The 22,621-nt window shown below is 38.7% G+C and overlaps 1 protein-coding gene across 2 annotated transcripts in view; it reads left to right on the top strand.

The window, feature by feature from the left end:
- The window catches only part of AFAP1 (actin filament associated protein 1), a gene marked incomplete at its 5' end in the record, with an annotated part of 62,143 nt that overhangs the window by 17,844 nt on the left and 21,678 nt on the right, over positions 1 to 22,621 (top strand). For both annotated transcript variants that reach the window (XM_084286175.1, XM_084286174.1), the window contains 4 exons: positions 3,286 to 3,497; positions 6,414 to 6,593; positions 18,642 to 18,734; positions 19,703 to 19,787. In XM_084286175.1, coding sequence (XP_084142301.1) covers positions 3,286 to 3,497; positions 6,414 to 6,593; positions 18,642 to 18,734; positions 19,703 to 19,787 — 570 coding nt within the window. The remainder of the gene's footprint in view (positions 1 to 3,285; positions 3,498 to 6,413; positions 6,594 to 18,641; positions 18,735 to 19,702; positions 19,788 to 22,621) is intronic.

Raw genomic sequence — 22,621 nt, 5'->3', positions numbered from 1 at the left:
GAACTTAGAGGCATGATTTAGTGGTGGACTTGCCAGTACTAGGTTAAAAGTTGGAGTAGATGATCTTAGAGGTCTTTTCCAGCCTGAATGATTCTATGATTCTATGACTGTTTAGTGCAAAAACCATAGGGTTGTCTCCCAGCTAAACGCCAGAACTTCCTTCTGTAACACAAACACTCTTTACCAAATTCCACTACTTATCCGAAGACTGATTGCACTTAAGAGGAGATACGATGAGAACACTGATGAAACGATGAAATGACTGCTGTGAGAATGTACACAGGGTCAGTCAACCCAGTTAACTGTCACTATGTACTAACAAATTGAAAAGATTTTCCTTTTGCTGCTCTTTTTTTATTAGATAGGGTCATTTATTACTTGTGTGTGGCTGATTTATCACTAACAGTTAGTTTTTTGTATTAAAGGGATATCAGCCCCCATTTTATAGCTGTTTTTATTATTTGAACCAGAGCAAATGAACAAAATAATATCTCTGTCCTTAAAACACATGCATAGAAGTCACCTTGGAACATTAATTATTCATTTGTACACTGTGTGGCAGGGAAATTTGTCATTGTGCATTAGTTCTAAACATGAAAAAACAAACCAGGGTAGTTGGCAGCTCTTAATTTACCTAGGAAATTGAAGGTAAGAAAGAATTTTATATAATGCAAAGTAATTACAGGAATTTAGCAGGGCAGCAGAATCACTCCTCTCCTCATGTCCTCCCTTGGTGGGTGGACATGATGGGTGGTCCTGCTATATCCTGTGAACCGCTGACTTGTGTTTTGTCATTAAACATGAGCCATGCTCAGGCAGAAAAACATTAGTAGCACAAATATTAATAGCACTGCTAAAGGATTGCCTAGGAAAAAATATGGCACAGTATGAAACTGCTGTCTTATTGTACTTAACAATCAAAACCCATAAAAATATTTAGGATATCAGTCTTAAAAGTTCATTAGTAATTCTGCAATATAAATGTATATATATATATACCCAGATATCTAATGCTTTTTTCTATTGTAACTTATCATCTGCCCTGCTGTGATTTTGATGTATATTCTTATGTCCTGAATTCATCACCTCTTAAAATTTACATTAAAAGTTACCCATTCTTCTTTATCCATAATGAAGTTATTTTTAAATTCAATATTCCATTAGCAATTTATCTCAGTTCAAGCAAAACTTCCACTGAATCTAGTGTGTGTGGTAATTAAAATAACCCAACAATGCACTATATTAACCTAAGATTATAACTATATTAACCTATAGACTGATTGATATAAAGACCATTCCAAAGAAATGTTAAAAATATAAGAACTGCAATAATAAATTGTTAAATAACTGTTGGCATAGATGTAATTAACTTCGGTAAATATTCCCAGAGTCTTTTTGTAATATCATTAGTAACAAGGAGGCTTCCATACCATAATAGAATACCTATAAATGGTTAAAGTCAATCAGACCTTATTGATTAGGCAAAACTGCTTCATTTTGGACAGACCCTTTTCATTTTTTTCCTACAAAGTCTCTCCTTTCTCACCACTACCACCACAAGACCCAAAGAGTGTGTTTACTTGAACATATACACAATAATATCACGTGCAGAGACAGTATCTTAGGTAGTGAGATATGGTAACACTACTCTGGTGGCATTTTTTCATTTAATTGGTAGTATATAATATTGGCAGAGTACTATCTGAACAGTATTAACATATCTCTGTATACAAGTAGTAACTTGTTCTGCTTCTTGTCAGCCCTTACAAATTTTGAAGTTTCAGTACGATCTTATTGCCAAAAGTGGAACAATATCACAAGTGAGGTAAACAATGGTTGTGGAAAGGGAGAAAACATTAAATTAACATTATGACAGTGGTGTAGCTGCAACAAAAGTTCACTACTAAATCTAAAAAAGAGATGAGGAAGTTATGTTTGGACACTTATGTATTATTTTTCTTGGAAAGGGAGAGGGTGAGGTTAAAGATGAAATGCTTTATGTGAAACACTACCAGTTCCCAGAGGGAGAGCAACTCTAGGTTTGTCTGTTAGCCCATTCATGCCTTTGAAAGAGGGCCTTCCCAAAGATGATGAGTGACTAGATCTTACATCTTCATATTTGGTAACACCACATGAAGAATTCTTCCTCTAGTCCAAACAGGTTGGCATTCTACTCTGTGTTTGAGTTTGGCCGATGAACTGCCAAACACTTCCTGATGTTTCTGTATGCATGTTTGTGGATAGCCACTCCAAAAGGAGGTCAGAGGGAGAACATTTTGGTTTGGTTCTTGTTTTGGTGTTTCTTTTTTTTGTTGTTGTTTTGTTTTCGTTTTGTTTGTTTGTTTTTTCTGCTTTTTGGGTAGAAAGTTAGAAGAGTCTGGTGACTTCTACCAAATCTTACGCGTTCTTTTAAACAAATATGAAAAAAAAAATGCTCTGGAATAAATGTTTTAAAATCTGTCAGTTTAAACATCTAATCTACATTTTTCCATCTGTCTCTTGATTTTTCTAAAATAGGTGAAAAAAATGTTGTATTTTCCTATTGATAATCATCTGTGGCATTTACCACTTCCCCACATGGAGCTGCCCCAAGCCAAATCCTCCATAGTAGAATTGACCAGAAGACAACAATTCATTTTCAAAAAAAGTTTCATGAGCTTGAAATATATATATACTCTTTGAAATGAAGATAAAGTATTCTATATAAGCTTTGTGAAACCACAAATTGTATCAGAATATTTAAGCTTGATTTGGAGTTGCAGATATCTGGGTATAACCCATTGTGACTCTGCACGTAGGTAGGGACTGTTTCAGAATGAGCTCTCCAGCCATTTGATCTCTTGTTCCCTTCCTAGTTGCTGCAGGTTTCCCTTGTGTCCCAAATTGTGTCCTAAATATCTAGCTAAAGCAAATAAGAGATTTTCTTCCTTGAAATATTTGGATGAAATTTCAGCTATTGAAAATATTCCAATTGTTTCTTCTCCATGAGAATGGAGAAGCACCACCTAAAATTGTAGCTATTTATTCCAAGCTCATTCTTTCAGTTAAAATTCCCAAGGCATCAGCACAGGTCTTCTGTAAAATTTCATAATGGAACTGCATCTTTTATTCAATTAACTTAATGTAGTGATATTACTAAGCACTGAAACAGTAGTTTATTGATGGCTGACATACAAAGGCCTTAACTCAAAAGGAACCCCATTGAGTTTTTCAATTCTTTCACTATACTTCATGGCTAAATGTTTTAACTTGACACTTTTATGAGTAAAAATCCTTTTCTTAAAGATTATGACTCGGATGCCATGAGCAGCTCTTACGAATCCTATGATGAAGAGGAAGAGGATGGAAAGGGGAAGAAAATGAGACATCAGTGGCCTTCTGAGGAGGCCTCTATGGATCTGGTGAAGGATGCCAAAATCTGTGCCTTCCTGCTTAGAAAGAAACGATTTGGGCAATGGACCAAACTACTGTGTGTTATCAAAGAAAACAAACTACTGGTAATTTTTATTTTTATCTGACTATATTTTCTTTCTACCTTTTAGATGATGTATTTATTTTTATAGGAATTTAGGCTTTGGAATATGTTCTGCAAACAGTGGCCAAGTGTACAGTAACCTTACCAAAGATTTCGGTTATGATTTACCCAAGAATCAGAGAACCACTGTAATTATAAGTGTATCATGTAGCTACTCAGATTTTTATTGCACTTAAACCCGGTCAGTACCCTGATATAGGAAAGAAAGTCTACCCTATTAGCTTCTACTGTATTTAATTTGAAAAAAAAAAAAGCTGAAACTGTAAATCCAATCTTTCATTCCCTGTGGACCAAAAATCTCATAGGGAGCTTTGTGTATGAACTGTTGGATCAGACTGCTGGAGAGAAAAGTCCCTTGTTAGACTGAGAACTCACTTGGCAGCATATGCTGTTGTAATGTATACACTTTAAACTAAACCTACACCATCTGTTCTGCAGTAATTACAGATGCAGTATTCACATGATGCACAGCTGCATTATAGAAAGAAACAAGTGGATGTATTCTCTTAAGCAAATCTGTTATGTTTCTTTCTAATTGCAGGCACAAGTAAAAGATTCTGAAAGTTAGGAAATTATCTGCTCATAGAAGTCTTTTTGTTTATTGAAAAGAGTCTAATTAATGGAGACATTCATTTCTGTGACATTAAAAGCAACCTAAGGCTTACCATAATAAATCGTTTGGAGTCTTAGACACTCCCTGTCTTCCTATCTGGTGTTTGCAACAGTTATAGCTGTTTATGTAACTAGTATTTACTGTAATATCCCAAGTATTAAAAGCTGGTTAACAGATGATAGAACATTTTCTGTAGAACCTCATAATTCCATACTAGTAAAAGACAGCTTAGGTGTGTTTGTTTACAAGTACATTCATGCTTATGGCTGTGTAGGAAATAACAGGGTATGAGATAGCAATATCTGGGTAAGAAGTTTCTGAAAATATAGTTGAAATTCATTTCTAGTTTCCCATGGTTACAGAGGATTTAATTTTTGCATCCAGCTCTATTTAAGTGATAAAAGGAATGTTGAATATGATTTGTTTTGTATTATATTGTTGTAATGCCATTATCCTTAGCCCACATTTTTATCAGCATATACCAGAATTGTGTCAGATTTCAGGACCATCAGATAACAGCTTGAAGAGAAAAAAGAAGAAAAGAAAAAGGGAAAGAAACAGATTTTCTCAGAAGTCACACAGTATTTCTTCTAGAATGATGTTTGTTGTTCTATATAGAAATCTGTTATTTTTTTCTCTTTTCATTTCCTTTAGCCACGTGTGCTCTGAAAAGCTTTTTTCTCTTTATGCAGAGTGTCTTTCAGTAATTCTATAACGGGGATTAAGAAAATAAAAATCCCAGTAGGAGTCTAATGACTAAATTACACAATATTTGTTTATTGTTTGAAGGAGATATGAGATATGCAAGTAAAACAAATAAATGTTCTTAGGGATTAGAAGTTGCCTGCATAATAATGCGGCTGTCATCATAAAATATTTTAATTTGAATTAGACATTAAGAATAACACTTAGTAGGGAATTGTTTTTCATGTAAAGTCACTTATACATAAATACTTAACTTTTAGTAATGTGTAATTATAAATAAAATTTCTAATTAAATGTAAATGAAAACATATGCTATTGATTGCTTCTTGAAGTGACTAATGCTTGAAAACTTAAGTTTTTTAATGTTGCAAACTTTAAATCTATGACCAAGAAATTTTGAGTTAATTGCCCTTGGAGAGGAAAGGAAGATCATGAATGTTTTGCAGAGAGTGGCTCTATTTGTTCAGCCTAAGTTGAAGTGTTTATAACCTCTAATAGTTACTGTGCTCCTGACAGTTGCATCATGCCATGAACACTGCCTCAGACATGTAAAAGTCTTTATGTTCTTCCTCCGTTCACATTTATACTCAACTATTCTATGTATGCATATACTAGTCCATGTTTAATATCAGATACTGCTTTAACCTTCATGCTTATTTGTATCAGTAAAAGCCCAATTTACATTAGTATATAAAATTACTGGACATTCATACTCACAGTTAAACCTTGCTCTGTAGTCTGGCAGTCTGTGACAGCTTTAAAAAAATGAGCTATACTGATGTGTTAGAGGATGGGACTAGGTCAACAGGACAAATGATGCAATGTGAAACCCTGCATCTTCAAATCACCAGTTCAAAAATAGAGTGAGTCATCTTTGATACAGCACAAAATGGCTGTTCACTGACAGAACTTTCTACTTGGGGAAAAATCACTGGATAATTCACACAGTTTTAGGCAGGACCTTAAAGGGTAAACCAACATTTATGTGATTTTATGCAGTAACTGATTAAACCAAATTAGTTGAAAAACTACAGTCCTGTGGTTTTTCCCCCTGTCCAGACTGCAACAAATTTTGTTACTTATCTCAACAAGGACAGCTGAATAAGGCATCTGCCTTCTCTTTTGCGAAGGCAGCATGTGAGCACTGGTCTAGGTTTGCCTTGATACGCTGAGATGTTGCTGGAGGCCAGGGTAAGCATCTGGGTTTGAAAGTTGTTAACTGTACAAGTGTATACTGCTGGTACATGTGAACAGATATCCAAAAGCACCCTCTTCCTACCTGATGGAGTTCAAGGTTGAGTCATAAAGATAACACAGAAGAAGCTTAAATGCCCTCCATATGTTGTACCTGCAATAAAAGATCTCTATTAATGTCTGTCTGGAAGCAATTTTGGTTTACAAAGAGGATGAAAAGAAATGCAAAGTTAGCATTGGCTGAACTCTGGGGTATGTGGTAAAGAGTTGTGTTGAAAATATTAAAAATAGCATTTCTATATAATAACAGCTTTCCCCTAAAGGTCACAAAGGTGAGATTTAACTTTTGACCTCTGCATTTTGCAGTGTTACAAAAGTTCCAAGGACCAGCAGCCCCAGATGGAGCTGTTCCTGAATGACTGCAGCATCACGTACATCCCCAAAGACAGCAAAAAGAAGAAGCACGAGCTGAAAATCTCGCACCAAGGAGCAGATGCACTGGTTCTGGCAGTACAGAGCAAAGAGCAGGCGGAACAGTGGCTAAAGGTAAGAGGTGACTCCTGACCAGGAGCTTTCTCACCACCAAAGCACTTCCATTGCCTGTTCATAGCTTTCAGGCAATCTAGACCACTTAAATCCCATCCAGTCTGGGACTGCAGAAATCCAGACTTAATGCTCGGGCCTTGAAGCAGCTCTTTGGGCAACCATAATCTCAGCACTACACAGCTGCTGTGGGTGCGTATGTTTTTCACTGCTAATTGCACAATAGTCTGGCAGCAAGAAGGGAGGTGGCAATTCCCTTCCACTTACATCTCCAGCTCATTATCTGGAAAGCTTTGGTGACTCAGATTCCCTAACATGAAGGGAGCTGGCACCCAGCTTGCTTTTTGGAGTGGTGCATAAGCATAGCCGACAAGGCTTGTCTTGCAAAAATTCAACATACCACCGTCACAGATACCATTTTTTAAACAAGCTAACCTTGAGGAGATACCTGTTTGAATTGTTCTAGAGGGAGAAAAATTATTCAGCTTCTAGAAGTCAATTAAAGTTGGCTGACTCTCATTGAGCAACATATCATCTGTTACGGTTTGTTCTGGGAAGGCAGAATTCTGAGAAATAAGATTTTGTCATCTTCAACCCTTTTCTGTTCAGTGTCTGAAAATGTCGAAAATCCTGGTGCAAGGGCTGCAGTTTTAGATCCCAGCCAGATTAGTAGTATTTATACTGGACTTTGCCAGTTTCAGATATGGAGGTCAGTGAATTAAGTAGTGTGGGAAACTATCACTACATTTTTAGTGGCTTGTTTTAAGACCTTTAAATCCAGCCTTTTGAATGCATATTAAAAATCTGAATGCATAAGACTCATCAGGCATTCTCCATGCTGTGCTCTGATCTAACCTTATATGGTACTTATGTGCTAAGAATAAATTGTATTTTTCCAAACACAATTGAATTAAACACGTAGGAATTTCCTGATGACAGTTTTTTTCTGTCATCAGAAGCGGAAGACATAAAATGCAGCTTAGGAGGTATGACTTTCTGCTGTGGGCTAATTGACCAAGTGGAAAATTAATCTGTAATTTCCTATTTTGCAATATTTGAATATACCTTTGGGGGGTTTGCAGTATGTCTGCTTTTGGTTTTGACTGGGAGTTTGTGTCTTATCTTAAAAATGCACTTTGTGTTGTCATTTTAGTGGAAAGTAATCTGTATTTGTTAGGCTTCTTCTAACACCAGTATCTTGTTTCAATTTTTAAAACATAGTAGCATCCAAGGGTCCTATTAATTCACCTAGAGTTTCAAAAATACTGATTGAAATGAAAAAAAAATCATCAGTCATATTCTTTTCCAAGGGAATTCCACTTCAGTTAGATCATAGTAACTCCACCATTATTTCCTGTCTTGTTCTAAACTTGGGCTTAGTAAAGCTGAATACATTGGCATTTATCAGACTTTCATAAAAATTGTTGGGTTTCTGTTTTGTTTTGTTTTAATTTGTCTTTAAAGCATTCTTCACACAGGCAGAGCAGTGCTAGGTTTTTCTATATCCCAGATGCACTCTTGCTATTTAAAAAAAAAAAAAAGAAGTTTTGCACATTGCATGTTAGCACAATTGTGTGTGCCAGGAGTGAACGGCTGGAAAGTATGCTATCTGCAAAGCACGTGGAGACAGTCTGACAATACTTTATGTAGTTTCTTCATGCTGCAAAGCTCTCTATTAATAAGCCTCTCTCAACTACATGGCAATGCTACCGTACGCTCAACCAAGTCCTCAGTGCTGCTGCATCACTCTCCGTCCTGTACAGTACAAATTAGCAGTGCAGCAGCTAACCAAAAATAGTTTGTGCAGCTCTTGCAACAGCTCCAGGGTTTTCAAGAAATGTGGCTCTTCAGAAAACAAGAAGCATTCGTTCTGTGTTTTTAAAAATGTAAGATTTTTTTTTTTAATTGCAAAAAAATATATTTTTTTCTTCATGCATCCCTTACTTAAAATGAGCTTCTGAAACTCATGTGTAGATTTATGTAGGAATTTCTTATACTGAAGAAGAGATCACTGTTTTGTCTTTGAAGAAGTGGTATGAGCTTCTTCTGCCAGTGGGGCATGAACTCTGTCCCCGCAGCTCTCTATCATCTATGCATGGTTTCTGTAGGTAATAAATTCTATTTTTAGAATATTTATATTCTAAAATATAAATTTATATCTGATTCAGGCACTAATGATGAGAAGGGTCTCTGCATCCATACTTTCTAATCCTAACACACCTCCTCTGCCAAAGATACTGTGCCAATACATGCCAGCAGAGCCAGGTTATCACTTGGGAACGACAGGTTCTCATGAGGAAATTTGTATGTAAGTATCAAATTAAAGCTTTACTCTTGAGCCTGAAAAGCTCAGAATGGATTTGGAGGCTAGAATTTCCCGTGAAAGCTAAAACAGAAGATCTTTTTAAGTCATATGTAATCAGTATAAAATACATTTACTTGAGCAAATAATTTTAAAATATCTTTTGGAAGACAAGACATATTAGAAGTCGAACTGAAGTAAATGCAGAGTATTTTAGACCTTTTTTGTGAAGATGACACCAAGAAAACAGCTGATAAAGCTACTGCAAATTGAAGTCTAGACTGGAAACCACAAAGGGAGTTTCAGGTTTACCAGTTAACAAATGTGTGATGAAAAAAAAAAAAAAAAAGGATAGCTGATGTCACCAAAGAGCCTGTCAAGATTTCAGAGCATCGAGTGCAACTAGTATAAAATCCAGCCTAGAGCTGAGATCATATCAGTAATACAGTGTGCAACATTAAGTGGTGGAATTTTCCAAACTTGAGTCCTAAAATGTTCCCACAAAAATGTACATGAAAAAATGTATGCAGTTACACACTCTGACCCAAACATAAGCTTTTTCCATGTGCGCTTGAGTATATGGGCATCTGTGTGCACTTTTGTGCATTTGTGGTCAAGTGAGGTCTTAAATCTTCCTGTTTGTCTCAGCACATCCAACAGACCCACAGAAACTACACACTTATTTGTCAGGATCCCTGGGACATGCTACATTAAAAATAAAAGGACTACTAAGAAGATTACAAGAAGATGCTTGTTTAGTGGCTTCATTCATATAGATGAATGTGTTCTGTGTGCAGAACCTTCAGACAAGGCCACAGAAAATTGCTCCTAGTATTAAAAATACATGGATGCCAAAGAAATTAAGTTCTGAAGCAGCTTCTTGTAGAAGACCAGTGGAAGAAGGATGTGGTCATGGTGTCCAGCCCTAAGGCCTTCCCTTCCTCCTAGCAATGCCTCCTGCAAAAATGTATTTCTGATCTATCATTCATCATTTATCTATTGTGCATCAGAGGTAATTTACCATTTGGAATCCTGCCCTTGATTTTCTTTGTTTTTCCTAACATTATGCACCCTTGGTTAACTGTTTTTGTTTATGGTATGCAGCCATTTTGCATCATCTCTTCATTTTAGGGCTTATAAGAAAGAAAAAAATCAAGATTGTATCATTCAAAGACCCTGCAACACTCCTCAGGAGCGTTACTCAGGTTGACCTACTCAACTTCCATCTCAGATAATTGCATGTCATCTCCAGTAAAAGTCTTTGAAAAAAATCTCCTTTTGCACTACACTGAGCTTAGTGAAGGAGCCAAGTAACTTCTGTGCTCCAGTCTTAATGTGGACTGAGTTTTACTGAAGAATAAACTACTGTCACAGCTCTTTGTTTACCAGTTTAAATCAGTATAAGTTTAAACCACAGTTTAAATCGGTCATATGGGCTTGTGACTGTAAACATTGTGTGCTTGTTTTTAGTTTCTATGGGAATTTCCAGCCGAAGATCTCAAAAGACTTCAAACATTACTTTCTTGGCTTAAGTAATATTCCCTAAAGAGATTATTATCTGTATGGTGTAGCTGAGTGAAGTTAAGTGCCTTTAGAATGACTGATAAAGTGTTAGGGGATGTATGCCCAGTACAACTGATTTCCATATAGTGCTTGTTGGTTTACTGGTAACTTCAGGAACTCATGGTGTCCCAGGGCAGTCAGGCTGGGTTGATTCTGCACCACACATCACTGCCAGCAATGGAGGCATCACCTGGAGGTTCAGAGGGCTGAGCTGCATGTCAGAGCTGTGGCCAGACTTACTGGTAGGATTTCTTCTCACGCACTTGGAAAACAGGAATACCCTGGTTTGGCTGCGGGGCGGCCAGTGTCCCCTTGAACCACTGTATTTGTATGACTGGCACCAGTGAAAAGAATGTTACTTTAAAAAAAAGGCAGATACAGTACGTAATACTTAAAAAAAAAAAAAAAAAAGAAAAAAAAAGGAACTACAAACATCATATTTGCTTGTTTTTTTTTTTTTTTTTTTTTTTTTTTTTTTTTTTTCAGAGATAAATTTTCTTTACATTCCTGGCTAAGATCTCAAATACAGGCTGTTAAGCTGTTGCAGATCTCGCAGCAGAATCTGTGAGGGCTGTGACTTGGTCCCCTGCTTTCACCACTAGACAGTATTCCTTATCTCTCCAACTTTGATCTTGGGATGGCAAATTATTTATACCATACCCAGCTCAGATTTATGGCCTGAAATGCAGCCTGCATTTCCATGCCACCTTGCAGGGGCAATGCTCCCCATGCAGTAGCGATGCCTCCAGCCACCCTGTGCCTCCTGCCCTGTCTATATAGGACCTGCCCTGTCTATATAGGACCAAAGTCTTTGTGGTAGTGATGCAGGAGAAAGGGTACGGGGTTCGTTTTGTTCAAATATGTCAGAAAAGTATTTTTAAGGGGATATTTTTAGGCACTAAAGGCTTGCTGACTACTAGTTTGCTGGAATCTCATCCCCAGTTTACTCAAATGGCAATAAGACAGAAAGGTAAATCTTTTCAGGCTTGAGGATGTTTTCCAGTACACAGGGTAAAGTATGTTTCTTTTCAGGATTTATAGCATTGTAAAGGTGAATAATTTATGCTTTTCCTCTAATTTCTGTAATTTCTAAATTATAAATTTCATGGTAAACTCCATGGGGTATCTCTTCTACTTCTCAGTAAAGTGCTATTAAAGCTTTGGTGCTCTGTTAAAGAGGTTAAGATTGACACTAACATACGTAGTGAGTAATGAAATTAAGCAAATGTACTTCAAGAAATGATGCAAAACTATCAGTTTTATCCCTAATTACTTCTGAACTTACTCACTTGTGATGTTATTCCTTTCTCTGCCTGGCGTGGGACACAGTGGCAGTCATTAAATTCCTGTGAGTTTAATGAAAACAGGTACTGGGTGTACAAGAGTTGCTATATGATCACATCCCTGTGGTAAGCACAGTTTGTGCCTGAACTCATTCAATGGTATCTACCAAGACAGAGGTTCACAAGCTCCTCAGACACAAGGGGGGCTTTCAGTCTTATTCCTTATCAGGTACCAGAGAGATTAACCACAACAACCCAGCTGCAAACTTAGTACTTTTACTCAGAATTTGCTGGTCTCCTTTGTGGGAGTGTATGGTTAGCAAGCAGTTGACTTTTTGATTTTACTTCATAGCTCATATTTTTTTTAATGATGACATCATGTTTGAAGGTAGCTCAAAAAATCAAATTTGATTCATCTGACTTTGCAAGTAAAAAGAATAAAAGTAGGGTAAGTTATTTTGCATGCAGTCACAGTGTCATTTAAAATAAAAAACAATAATTATATAAATTTGTAGGTGAACACTGGTATGAAGGTTTTATAGTAAACTCTACTGCTTTTATAGTAAGGTATTTTAAAACAAAGAAGTATTCCAGACAAACCACATGGCAAAAATTCCACTGACTTCACCCTTCATTGTCAGCTGACTCGGGCAGGCAATCTTTCCAGCTGTGTACCTGCAAATATTTCCCTTCTGTTCCTCATGTCACCGAAGTCAAACAATACACTTCTATATCCTAAATCAGTGGGGGATTCAAGACCTTCCTATAAGATAAATAAGTAATTGCAATACAGTTCAAGCTGCACAAGCTTTTTCCATATCTGCATTTGAGAGAGGCAGTTCTGAAGTCTACTGACTGTACTATTGTAATGGCAATTGTCGTATTTGAAATTCTTGTGATGGAATAACAGGATATTATTTTAGATGTATTTAGTTTTGAAGATATACAAAGAAATGAAAGGTCTTCTTTTTTCTGATTATATTTTCTCATATATTTTAAATATTTTAATACATAGTGTGTTTTCCTGGCAGATTCTGTGCATGCATGTGTGTGTACGTAAAATACAAGCATTTGTGGTAAGAAAGAGAATGATTTCCCTTTTCTTATGTGTGGGAAAATTTAAACTATTAATGGAGCATGCTCCATTACAAAGTATTCTCAGAACAGCCTTCCAGTTTGTGCCATTTTGTTAAAAATCACTCATTTGGGGGTTCCTTTTATTTGCTTTCTAGTTTTGGAACCATTGAGATATTTGCTCAAATATTCATACATTTCATTGCAGCAGATAAAAATTTTCTGACCTCCTCTCCCCCCTCCTGCTCACAAGTATTTTTTAATGAAAATAGCGTTCTTTTGTTTTCATATGACTCCAGGAGATGGAACATCATAGAAAAAATTGTCAAGGACTCTGAGTCTTGTGATTGAAATTATGCAAGTTGGCAGCACTGGTGGAATGTTTTATCCTTAAAATTTTGAGTTAAAGCTATAAGCATGTGAAAACCGCATTTATAATGGCAGCTGTCTGCAAACGTAATTATAGAGTGCATCCAGTCAACCATTATATATTAAAGGCATTTCATCCTGGTGAGCTCTGTAAGTATGAGTTTTATGCTGTGCATCAAATACAATTATACAGCATACAGAAGATGATGAGCAAGCCTTTGCCAGTGAACCCCTTGAGCCGAAATGAAGTGTGGGATCCTTAAATGTGCATTTTCTTCATATCTTGATGTGAACTTCCATTTGAGAGTGTGTCATTTTTTTTAATCAAAATTTAATTACAACCCAATTACACACTTTATCGTCTCCTTAAATATGTGAGGTATGATAAGAACCGTATTTACTTGAGTGCATGACTTTGCACATACTATTCAGTTAGTGCTGCCAAATCATTCCCCTCTGTTCTGTCTGTAACTCCCATTACTATCTGCCTCTGCCAAAATTAACTAACTGTGTGGTGTGAGCAGATGCTGAAAACATGAACCATTGAATCAGGGTCATGCAGGAGACAGAAATGAATGTTCTCAGAAACTGTATGGTCACATTTCTCGAGGAAAACAGCAATTTTACACCAAACTGAAGACCAGCAATTGAAAGGAAAGCAATATACAGAAACAGTTTCTAATGTATTTTGGGAGGAACTTAGGGCTAAGTTTAACTCCAAGATGCAAATATTCTGGAACAGACACATCTAAATTTTCTGTTACAAAGCATGCCAAGTGCCATGAATTTGATAGTACTGTGCTTACATTTCTGAGAAAAGATACGGAGAAATTCAAACATCCAAGAAAGAACACTGAAACATTTTAATATACTTGCTTAGAAATAAAAATGTAGGTTCATTTCCCTCGTCTGCTTAGATTTTTTATGTGACATTGAGTGAGTGATTTAATCTTTCTTTCATTCCCAAGTTCTTCATCTGTAAAACAGGGTTGGTTTTCTTCCTGTCTTTATGGGATATAGTGCCTTTAATTCATGATGTACACGAGTTGTATCGTTCTCAGTGGGACCGAAGGTGCTGCTCACCCCAATGGGTGGCTGCAGTCATGGCATGAACTTATTCCTGGGAATGGTCTGGCAGATGCAGAGAAGCTTATCCACCACTTCCTTCACGAGCTTGCATGTTTCTTCCGGGTTCCTTACTGGCCACTGCAGGTACCCACTGACAAATCTGCGTGCATCCAAAATGTCAGTGGAGTCTTCATCAATGTCATTGTCCCCCTTGCTTTCAGAGATGCCATTATTGTTTCTGCTGCCCAGCTCACGACGCAATTTCATGAGCATGTGGCAAAGTACGAAGAACAAGACAAGCTCTCCAGTCAGGGCCTAGAACTGCCAGTGCTGCAGCATAGATAGGAGCAGGGCTCCCACATGCGCCCAGCTGTGCTCCTGGTCCCTCTGCTCCATTTCTAGCAGCAGCTGCATCATGCGATCTTGCAGCTCCTCTGCACGCTGCTGCATGCGCTCATTTGTAGCTGCATCTAATTCATTGCTGACTTTCTGTGGGCTATGTATTAAACCCAGGAAGGTCAGGGCGAAGAAAATTGCCGAAACCATGGTCTGAAAGAGTTGAGAGAGAAGCAAGTCAGTGGGACTGGGTGGGAGCTGGCTGGTGGCTGAGGGAGCTTGGGCAGGAGCTGCAGGCCCTCGGGGTCAGGTAGGAGACAGAGTGAGGGAGGTGGGAGGCAGCAGGAACTGCAGCCAGAGCCGGTGGTGACAGCCATAAGCCCTGCCCTGAGCAGCTGGGCCCTCGCTGCAGGCTTAGCTACCCCTTGAGGGGCTGGTGTTTGTGCCCTGGCCATGGCCCAGCCCAGCCTTCCCTCTTCACTTACCTTGCCAATGGCTCAGGCCAAACTGCAGCAGCGCTGCTGCCCTAAAAGCAGCCCCTGTATTGTGACATGTCCTCTGTGGTGTCACCTGCACCCCCGCCCCGCCACAGGGCCCCCGGCCCTGCCCTCAGTCCCCACACAGGTCCTGGCATTGCCTGAGTGCTGTAGCACCTTGAGCTCCTTTTGCATGGCCTGTGGGAGCCCCCAGGGCTGTCTGTGGAAAGAAATTTGGGTGATGGAGCCCATGGATGCTGTGCTCCTAATGTGCCGCCCGGTGAGACAGGTCGGCTTCCTTGGTGTTGGCCTTAGTGCCTCCCTGGTAGCGCTGGTGGCCTTGCAAGTGGTGGGATGGGGCCTCTCCCTGGCCAGATCCATGTGCCTGCTGTGCCAGCAGGGTGCTTCGGAGGAGACATTTCTGAACATGGGTGAGGCTGTATGGGAGGGGAGGTGCCCGGCTCTGCGGGATGCTCTTTCCTCCCATCCCTGCCTGTGAGGAAAAATCTTAATAAATTTTTTCAGACAGGATATTCTGTGAAGCTATTTTATTTGCGATGGCAATGTTGAGCATCCTGCATGCAAGAGTGCCCAGTGAAAGTCTATCACAACCTTGTATTCCCTATTCGTGGGACCTCTCGCAATTATTTTTCAACATTCTTGGTAATCAGGAGAGGTGCCGGTAAACTGGAAGCTGGCAAATGTTGTGCCAATTTTTAAGAAGGGAAAGAAAGAAAAGGCCCTGGTAACTACAGGCCTGTCAGTCTCACATAAGTTCCTGGTTAAATGATGAGAAAATTATCCTAGGAGTTATTGAAGCACATCTGGGGGACAAAGCAGTCATAGGTCACAGCCAACATGGGTACACGAGGGGTAGGTCCTGTTTAACAAATCTGACTTCCTTTTATGATCATATCATCCCTCTAGTCGATCAAGGCAAGACAAGGGATTGTCCTGCTCTGCTCTGCACTGGTGCAGCCTCACCTCGAGTACTGTGTGCAGTTCTGGGCACCACTGTACAAAAAGGATGTGAAACTGCTGGAGAGTGTCCAGAGAAAGGCTACAAAGATGGTGAAGGGCCTAGAGGGGTAGACATATGAGGAGTGGCTGAGGTCACTTGGCCTATTCAGCCTGGAAAAGAAGAGGCTGAGGGGAGACCTCATCACGGTCTACAGCTTCCTCATGAGGAGGAGTGGAGGGACAGGCGCCAATCTATTCTCTTTAGTGACCGGCAATAGGACCCGCAAGAATGGTGTCAAGCTGCAACAGGGGAGGTCCAGGCTGGACATCAGGAAGAGGTTCTTCACCAAGAGGGTGGTAGCGCACTGGAACAGGCTCCCCAGGGACATAGTCATGACACCAAGCCTGTTGGAGTTTAAGAAGCGTGTGGACTGTGCTCTCAGTCATACGGTCTGAATTTTTGTGTGGTTATGTTTGCAGCCAGAAGTTGGACTCAATGATCCTTATGGGTCCCTTCCAACTCAGGACATTTTATGGTTCTGCGGTTCTATAGTTGTAGAGATTGATCAGGTCTCCCCTCGGCCTCCTTTTCCCTAGACTACAGGCCCAGTTCCCTGAGTCACCCCTCATATGTCTTATTTTCTAGTCCTTTCAGCAGCTTTGTTGCTCTTCTCTGAACACATTTCACAACTCAATGTCCTTCTTGTAGCATGGGGCTCAAAACTAAACACAGTACTCAAGGTGTAGTCTCACTAGTGGAAAGTACTGAGGGACAATCACTTCCTTAGGCCTGCTGACCACTTGATTTCTAATGCAGGCCAGGATGGCATTGGCTTTCTTGGCCACCCGGGCACACTGCTGGCTCATGTTCATTTGGCTGCCAACCAGCACAACACCCTCAAGTCTTTTTCTGCCAGGCAACTTTCCAGGCACTCTTCCCTAAGCCTATAGCACTGCATGGCATTATTATGACTGAAATGTACCACTCAAGACTTATTGAATGCCATACAACTGGAAACAGCCCATTGATCCAGCCTATCCAGATTCTTCTGCCGAGCCTTCCAACCCTCAAGCAGATCAACATTCCCACCCAACTTGGTGTTGTCTGCAGACTTACTGAGGGTGCACTCAATCCTCTCATCAAGTTTGTTGTTAAAAATGTTAAACAAAACTGCCCCCAGTACAGAGCCCTGGGGAGCACCACTTGTGACTGGCTGCCAATTGGATTTGACTCCATTCACTGTGACCCTTTGGGCTTGGCCACCCAGACAGGTTTTAAACCAGCTGACAGAATGTCCGGCCAAGCCATGAGCAGCCAGTTTCTCCAGAGGAGGGCTGTGGGAAACAACTTCAAATGTTTTGCTAAAGTCTAAGTAAACAACATCCACAGCCTATCCCTCATGCATTCAGCAGGTCATCTTATCATAGAAGGAGATCAGGTTAAGCAATCAAGACCTGCTTAGTAATGACAAGATGTGGTAAATACTGTTTTGATATGCTGAACACTGAAGAGCTCTCCCCACAAAGGGTGTGTTCTAATTTCTCTGTCTGCTGCTTTCTAATTTATCTTTCCAAATATCTACTTAAAATTTTTATTTAATGTATGTCTGAAAAGCTTTAAAAATGATAGTAGTGTTTATTGCTGCTTTCCCTAGCCCACTTTTTCTGACTGCTCATGTAGACCTTAAGCTTGTATGTTATCACAGTCACAAGGTAAGCTGACAAAAAAAAGAGTAACGAGTACCATGTGTGACATAAAAAGTGTAATCATTCTCCACATTAATCGACATGAAGTTTCAAGATCTGTCCTCATCAGACCGATAATGGTCAGGTGGGAACCTTACTAGAGGGGGAAAACAACAAAAAAAAGTAGTGATGTCCATAGGGAAACAACAGATGTCTTTGCTCATTGCGTATTTTTACATTTATTTAGTTTCAGGTTTTGAACTTCAGTTTCTATCGAAATCTCATTGATTTCTAGGTTCTGGAATTTTATTTAACATTTTAAAAACAGACTTAATGCCCATTTCTGAAAACACATTTACTATTACATTGACCTATACCTTTATGTCTGTATGAAAGTATAAAATGAAAATATCACAAAATGCCACTCCAAGGTATTCACTGGCACTTCCTTAGATCTTCAGTAGCAAAAACAAAACAAAACCAAAAAACAACGACAACAACAACAAAAACAGCTGGGTAATATGCTATGCAAAACTGTTATCCTTATCATCATAGTGCAAGTAATTTGGTGGTGTCAGCTGAGTTCGTATTGCAAAACTGGCACATAGAAATCACTAGCACTGTTGGTTTCTTTACTCAGGAGAGCCTCGGAGCTTAACTTGTCTAGAAACTGAAACCTTCCACCTCTAGACATTATGTCTCCTTGAGGTCACACATGAAATGACTTAGGGAGGCAGTGTGGAGAGCTTCATACAGTGGCAGCCTGCCTAACACATTGCTGTGGACAGGGAGATTTTCACATTGATGCTTTGCTAACCTGACAGCCTACTAAGAGGCTTTGTGATTCTCCTTCCTATTTCCCCTTAACATTCATGCATAATTTCTCTGATTTGTATTTGGTAGCTAATTAATTTATTTTTTTTTGTCTCCTAAGGTTATAAAAGATGTGTGCAGCAACTGTACAGGCACTGTAGACTCCGATGGGCCATTGTCTAGTTCTCCAGTACACAAGACAGAACTCGAAAAGGTAAAGTTATCAAACCAATAATGCTCACTTCCACAAAAGCTGAAATTAGATTTAGTTTCTGGATTTAATGCACTAACTTCTTCTTGTTATACCATATTCTAGGGAGGTTTTAAATAAATCTTTGCTGATTTGTGTTGCTGTTTTAAAATACCACCCCCTTCATTCTCTTAATTTATTTGGATATGTGTGTATATATCCTACAGAGTTAAAAATTCTGCTTTGTATATTCATTTGGTCATGAACAACCAACAGACTGTCTTGTATCCAACAGCAGCTTCTCTTGAGCTGCTAAATGGTGCAGACCAAGTAGCTGTGCTATGTGAGCTGCATTGCAGAGACACTCCATATAGTGCAAAGTGCAAGCAAGGCTGTAACGTTCAGGGAAGAATAGCTGAAGATGATAGAGAAGTCTTGAGGGGAAGTCTTTTCTCTTTGAGAATTTAGTTCTTAAAGATCTCCCTGGGCATGCTGTCAGTTTCAGTAGACCCTTTCAAGCATTTGTGCCTTAACACAAAAACTTGTAAGAAGCTACCACAAGCAGTTGTCTCTGCTTCCTTTACTCAGCAAGATATTTGAGCAAGAATCCGAAAGGAGAACAACTCTGCAGTGAATAGTCAGTACTTTACCAGCACTGATTAAGCCCCTGCTGCGTTGAGGCATCCACATGAGCAAACGCCTCTGTAGACCCTACTTAAAAGTCCTACTGACAAAGGCTTTATCACCAATTTCCTGGGAAGGAAAATCTTTTTACTGTACTTTCAAATATGGAGTTAATTTGTAGTTTATGTGCTATTCTAAAGCCTATATGGTAGTATTAACAACAACAAAAAACCTTTTTACTAACTTAAGTTTGTCTTCAGGTGGATCGGTACTTAGAAAGTGTTTTACTTCATAGTAAGCATACTTTGACTCATGACACTTAATTTGATGAAGGTGACATTATATGGCAGCTTTCTTTGTCCTTGCAGAAGTTGTCATCTGAGAGGCCAAGTTCAGATGGGGAGGGTGCTGTGGAAAATGGCATTGCTACAGTGTGCAATGGAAAAGAACAAGGTAAGTCTCAAACGTTGGATGCTTTTTGTAAAGAGTGTCCGCAAATACAGAGAGTAGTAAAATAGGTATAGATTTTTTTTTTTAAATAGGTAGTAATGCTTTTGAATTGTTATTGTGTCGGTAATATCAATATAATTAGTACAAGTAAATAGAATACAGAAATTTCAGCTTGGACTTTTTGTGTATTCAAAAGTACATTTTCTTCAGGATAAGTGCAACCACTATAAGCATCTAACAGTTGCTTGTGGTAATTGTGTACAGCAGCAACATGAATGCAGTGAATGTAGATTTTAAGCAAAAAAAAGCCCTATAATTGAATGCTACAAAGAGTGCATATTATGTATATATATGTATATATAGACATATATGTCAGTCTATACACATGTATTTATACACACATGTAAAAATGAGTATTATGTATGATTATATATATTAACATATTAAAATGTACCTAATCATGTAATATCAATGGGTTTATATAATCATATAATTTTACACATGCTACTTTGGAGCTGTGCATATTTTATATTCCTTATAATCTGACAGAGGCACATCCCAAACCCAGAGGGAATTTTGTCTGAGTTATATGTAAAAAACTCAACCCCTATACTTCCATCCCCACATCTCACCATCCTCCCCAAAACAAAGAAACCTCTGTGACTTCCTTAGCTTGATGTGTAGCAATGGTATCATTTAGATACACAAAACTGACATTTTTCTACAGCTGTGAAGACGAGGGTAATGTGAGCCGCTGAGAACACAATGTGTCAATACTGGCTTTGGTGCCAGCCCTGTCTTGCCTTTTGACTCTCTCACTGTCTTCTTCCTGTGTTATTTTCCAACGTTTCCTGACCATAAAGATTTCTTACATACCCAACAGTACAGCACACTGCCAGCTATGGTGGTTTGTAGAAGTTGCAGCACATGGTCAGATTCCACAGCACGAAGTCTTCCACTTAGCTTTCAAAAAGCTCAGTACTGTTTTAACCTCTGGAGCCTGCTGAGTACCTCAGTGGTACACAAGCTGAATGGGTGTTCTCCAAGATGTCCAAAAGTGGCTGGTACCTCAGGTGCCCTGCAGGAAGCATGCTGATGGAGCATGCTCTGCTAGAAAGCCAGCACACCTCAGATTTCTCAAGAAGGGAAGTTAAAAATACCAGTTGCTTTGAAAATTATGACCTTCAACTGTGTAGTAATAATATTAACAGACATTAATGACTACAAAGAGATTAAAATATTTTCGGCATTATTTTATGTGGTTCTGGGTGAAGTTGCAATATTTTTAATTGGTTTTAAACAATGGGAAGGAAATGCTTAAGGGAGCTTGCTTTGCTGTACATCACCCATGGACCAGCCTTTCTGCCACTCAACCAGCTTCTTGTTTTGCTGTGGGAAGGAAAAGAGAAGGAAAGGTTTTTGTGACAAAAATCACTTGCAGTCATGCAATCAGTATATTTCTGAGAGTCTGAAACATAAAGTCATGAAGGCCTTGTTTCTGTTGCCTCTCTGTTCTACAGCAGAATAAAATAGCTCCCTCAACCATGGGAGTTTGTTTCATGTTTGGAAAGCTCTGGATAAGTTGTAAACAGCCTTTCCTCAGGAAGCGAGTATTGGACCTTTGCTTGCACACACTGCATTGATGTTTGCTGGAGCAAAAGCTATCCACTCCCCAAAAACACCTTTTCCCCCTCAGCACCACATGTAGCAGGTGGCAGATTTATTTGTACAGTCTTGCCTATAGATAAAATTTCTAAATCATTTTCCATGTTTGCTAACAATTAAACTAAACATGATAAATTATGCCATTGTGAGTCCCAAACTGCTACTCTGTTTTCCGTGCATTCTTCTTCCCAGTTCATCAGTTCATAATTATTTTTCATGTGAACATTTTGTCCTATTTCTCTTCAGTTTACACAAGTCCATAACCACTAAATGTTCTGTTTTGGGGAAGTAGAAAAGGGAGTTGGTAGGTCAGGGATAAACTTACAGCAGCTCAATCAGTAACTATTTTAAATGTATTTTTCATCAAAATCATAAATCAGTGCAAGTTCATGGGTAAATTTGCTACCCTGACAGTTATCAGAGTAACTTTTGCTCTGTTGATGGAATTCAAATCCACTGAACATCATTTCTGAAATGAAGATGATTTTTTTTTCTTGGGGGGTGGAGTCTGTTTTGCAAAGTATTTTTTTTTTAATTCTTTTTGGCTTTAGAAACCTTTTTCCATATTTTTCAACTAGTTAGTTAGGGTTTTAGTCAGATAGGTACTTCTTAAAATGAGATCCGTTGTCTTTGCCATGTTACTTTCAGTAGTTCACCATGGTTCAATGCATACAGCTGTAATTTTACTAGTAACACATTAATGGAAGCATAGACTGGCAATTGACAAAATCCCTCCTTTCAGCAAGCTTTTTCATGTAAGCTTGTAAGATAGCAAAAAGTGCGAACTTTAATCATTGAATGCTTATACTGATCCCACTCATCTAATTGTTAATTGCTAATTTATAAGTCTTGTCTTTCTAAAAGGCCCATTCTGTTTATATTCCTTGACGGCAGGGCCACTTTTGCTAGGCAAGCATATTCTGTCTTTGTTAAATATTTAACTGTTGAAATATTTTGAGGTAAATGTTTAGAATCGTGACTGATCATCTGGCTGGATTTTTATTCTTGTGTATATAAGGTAAGTAGTTCATTCATATTGATAAGTTAGATGATGACTGCTTTGGAAAGAGACTTTAAGCTTGATTAAATTAAAATGAATTAGAAGCTTGATTTTTGTTTTTCTGGATACCTGAACTATTAGTTTTACTGAGGTTCCCTCTGTTGATTGGATA

This window comes from Netta rufina (assembly GCF_964035555.1).
Source record: "Netta rufina genome assembly, chromosome: 4".
NCBI lineage: Eukaryota > Metazoa > Chordata > Aves > Anseriformes > Anatidae > Netta > Netta rufina.
This window is presented reverse-complemented; position numbering and strand designations above follow the sequence as displayed.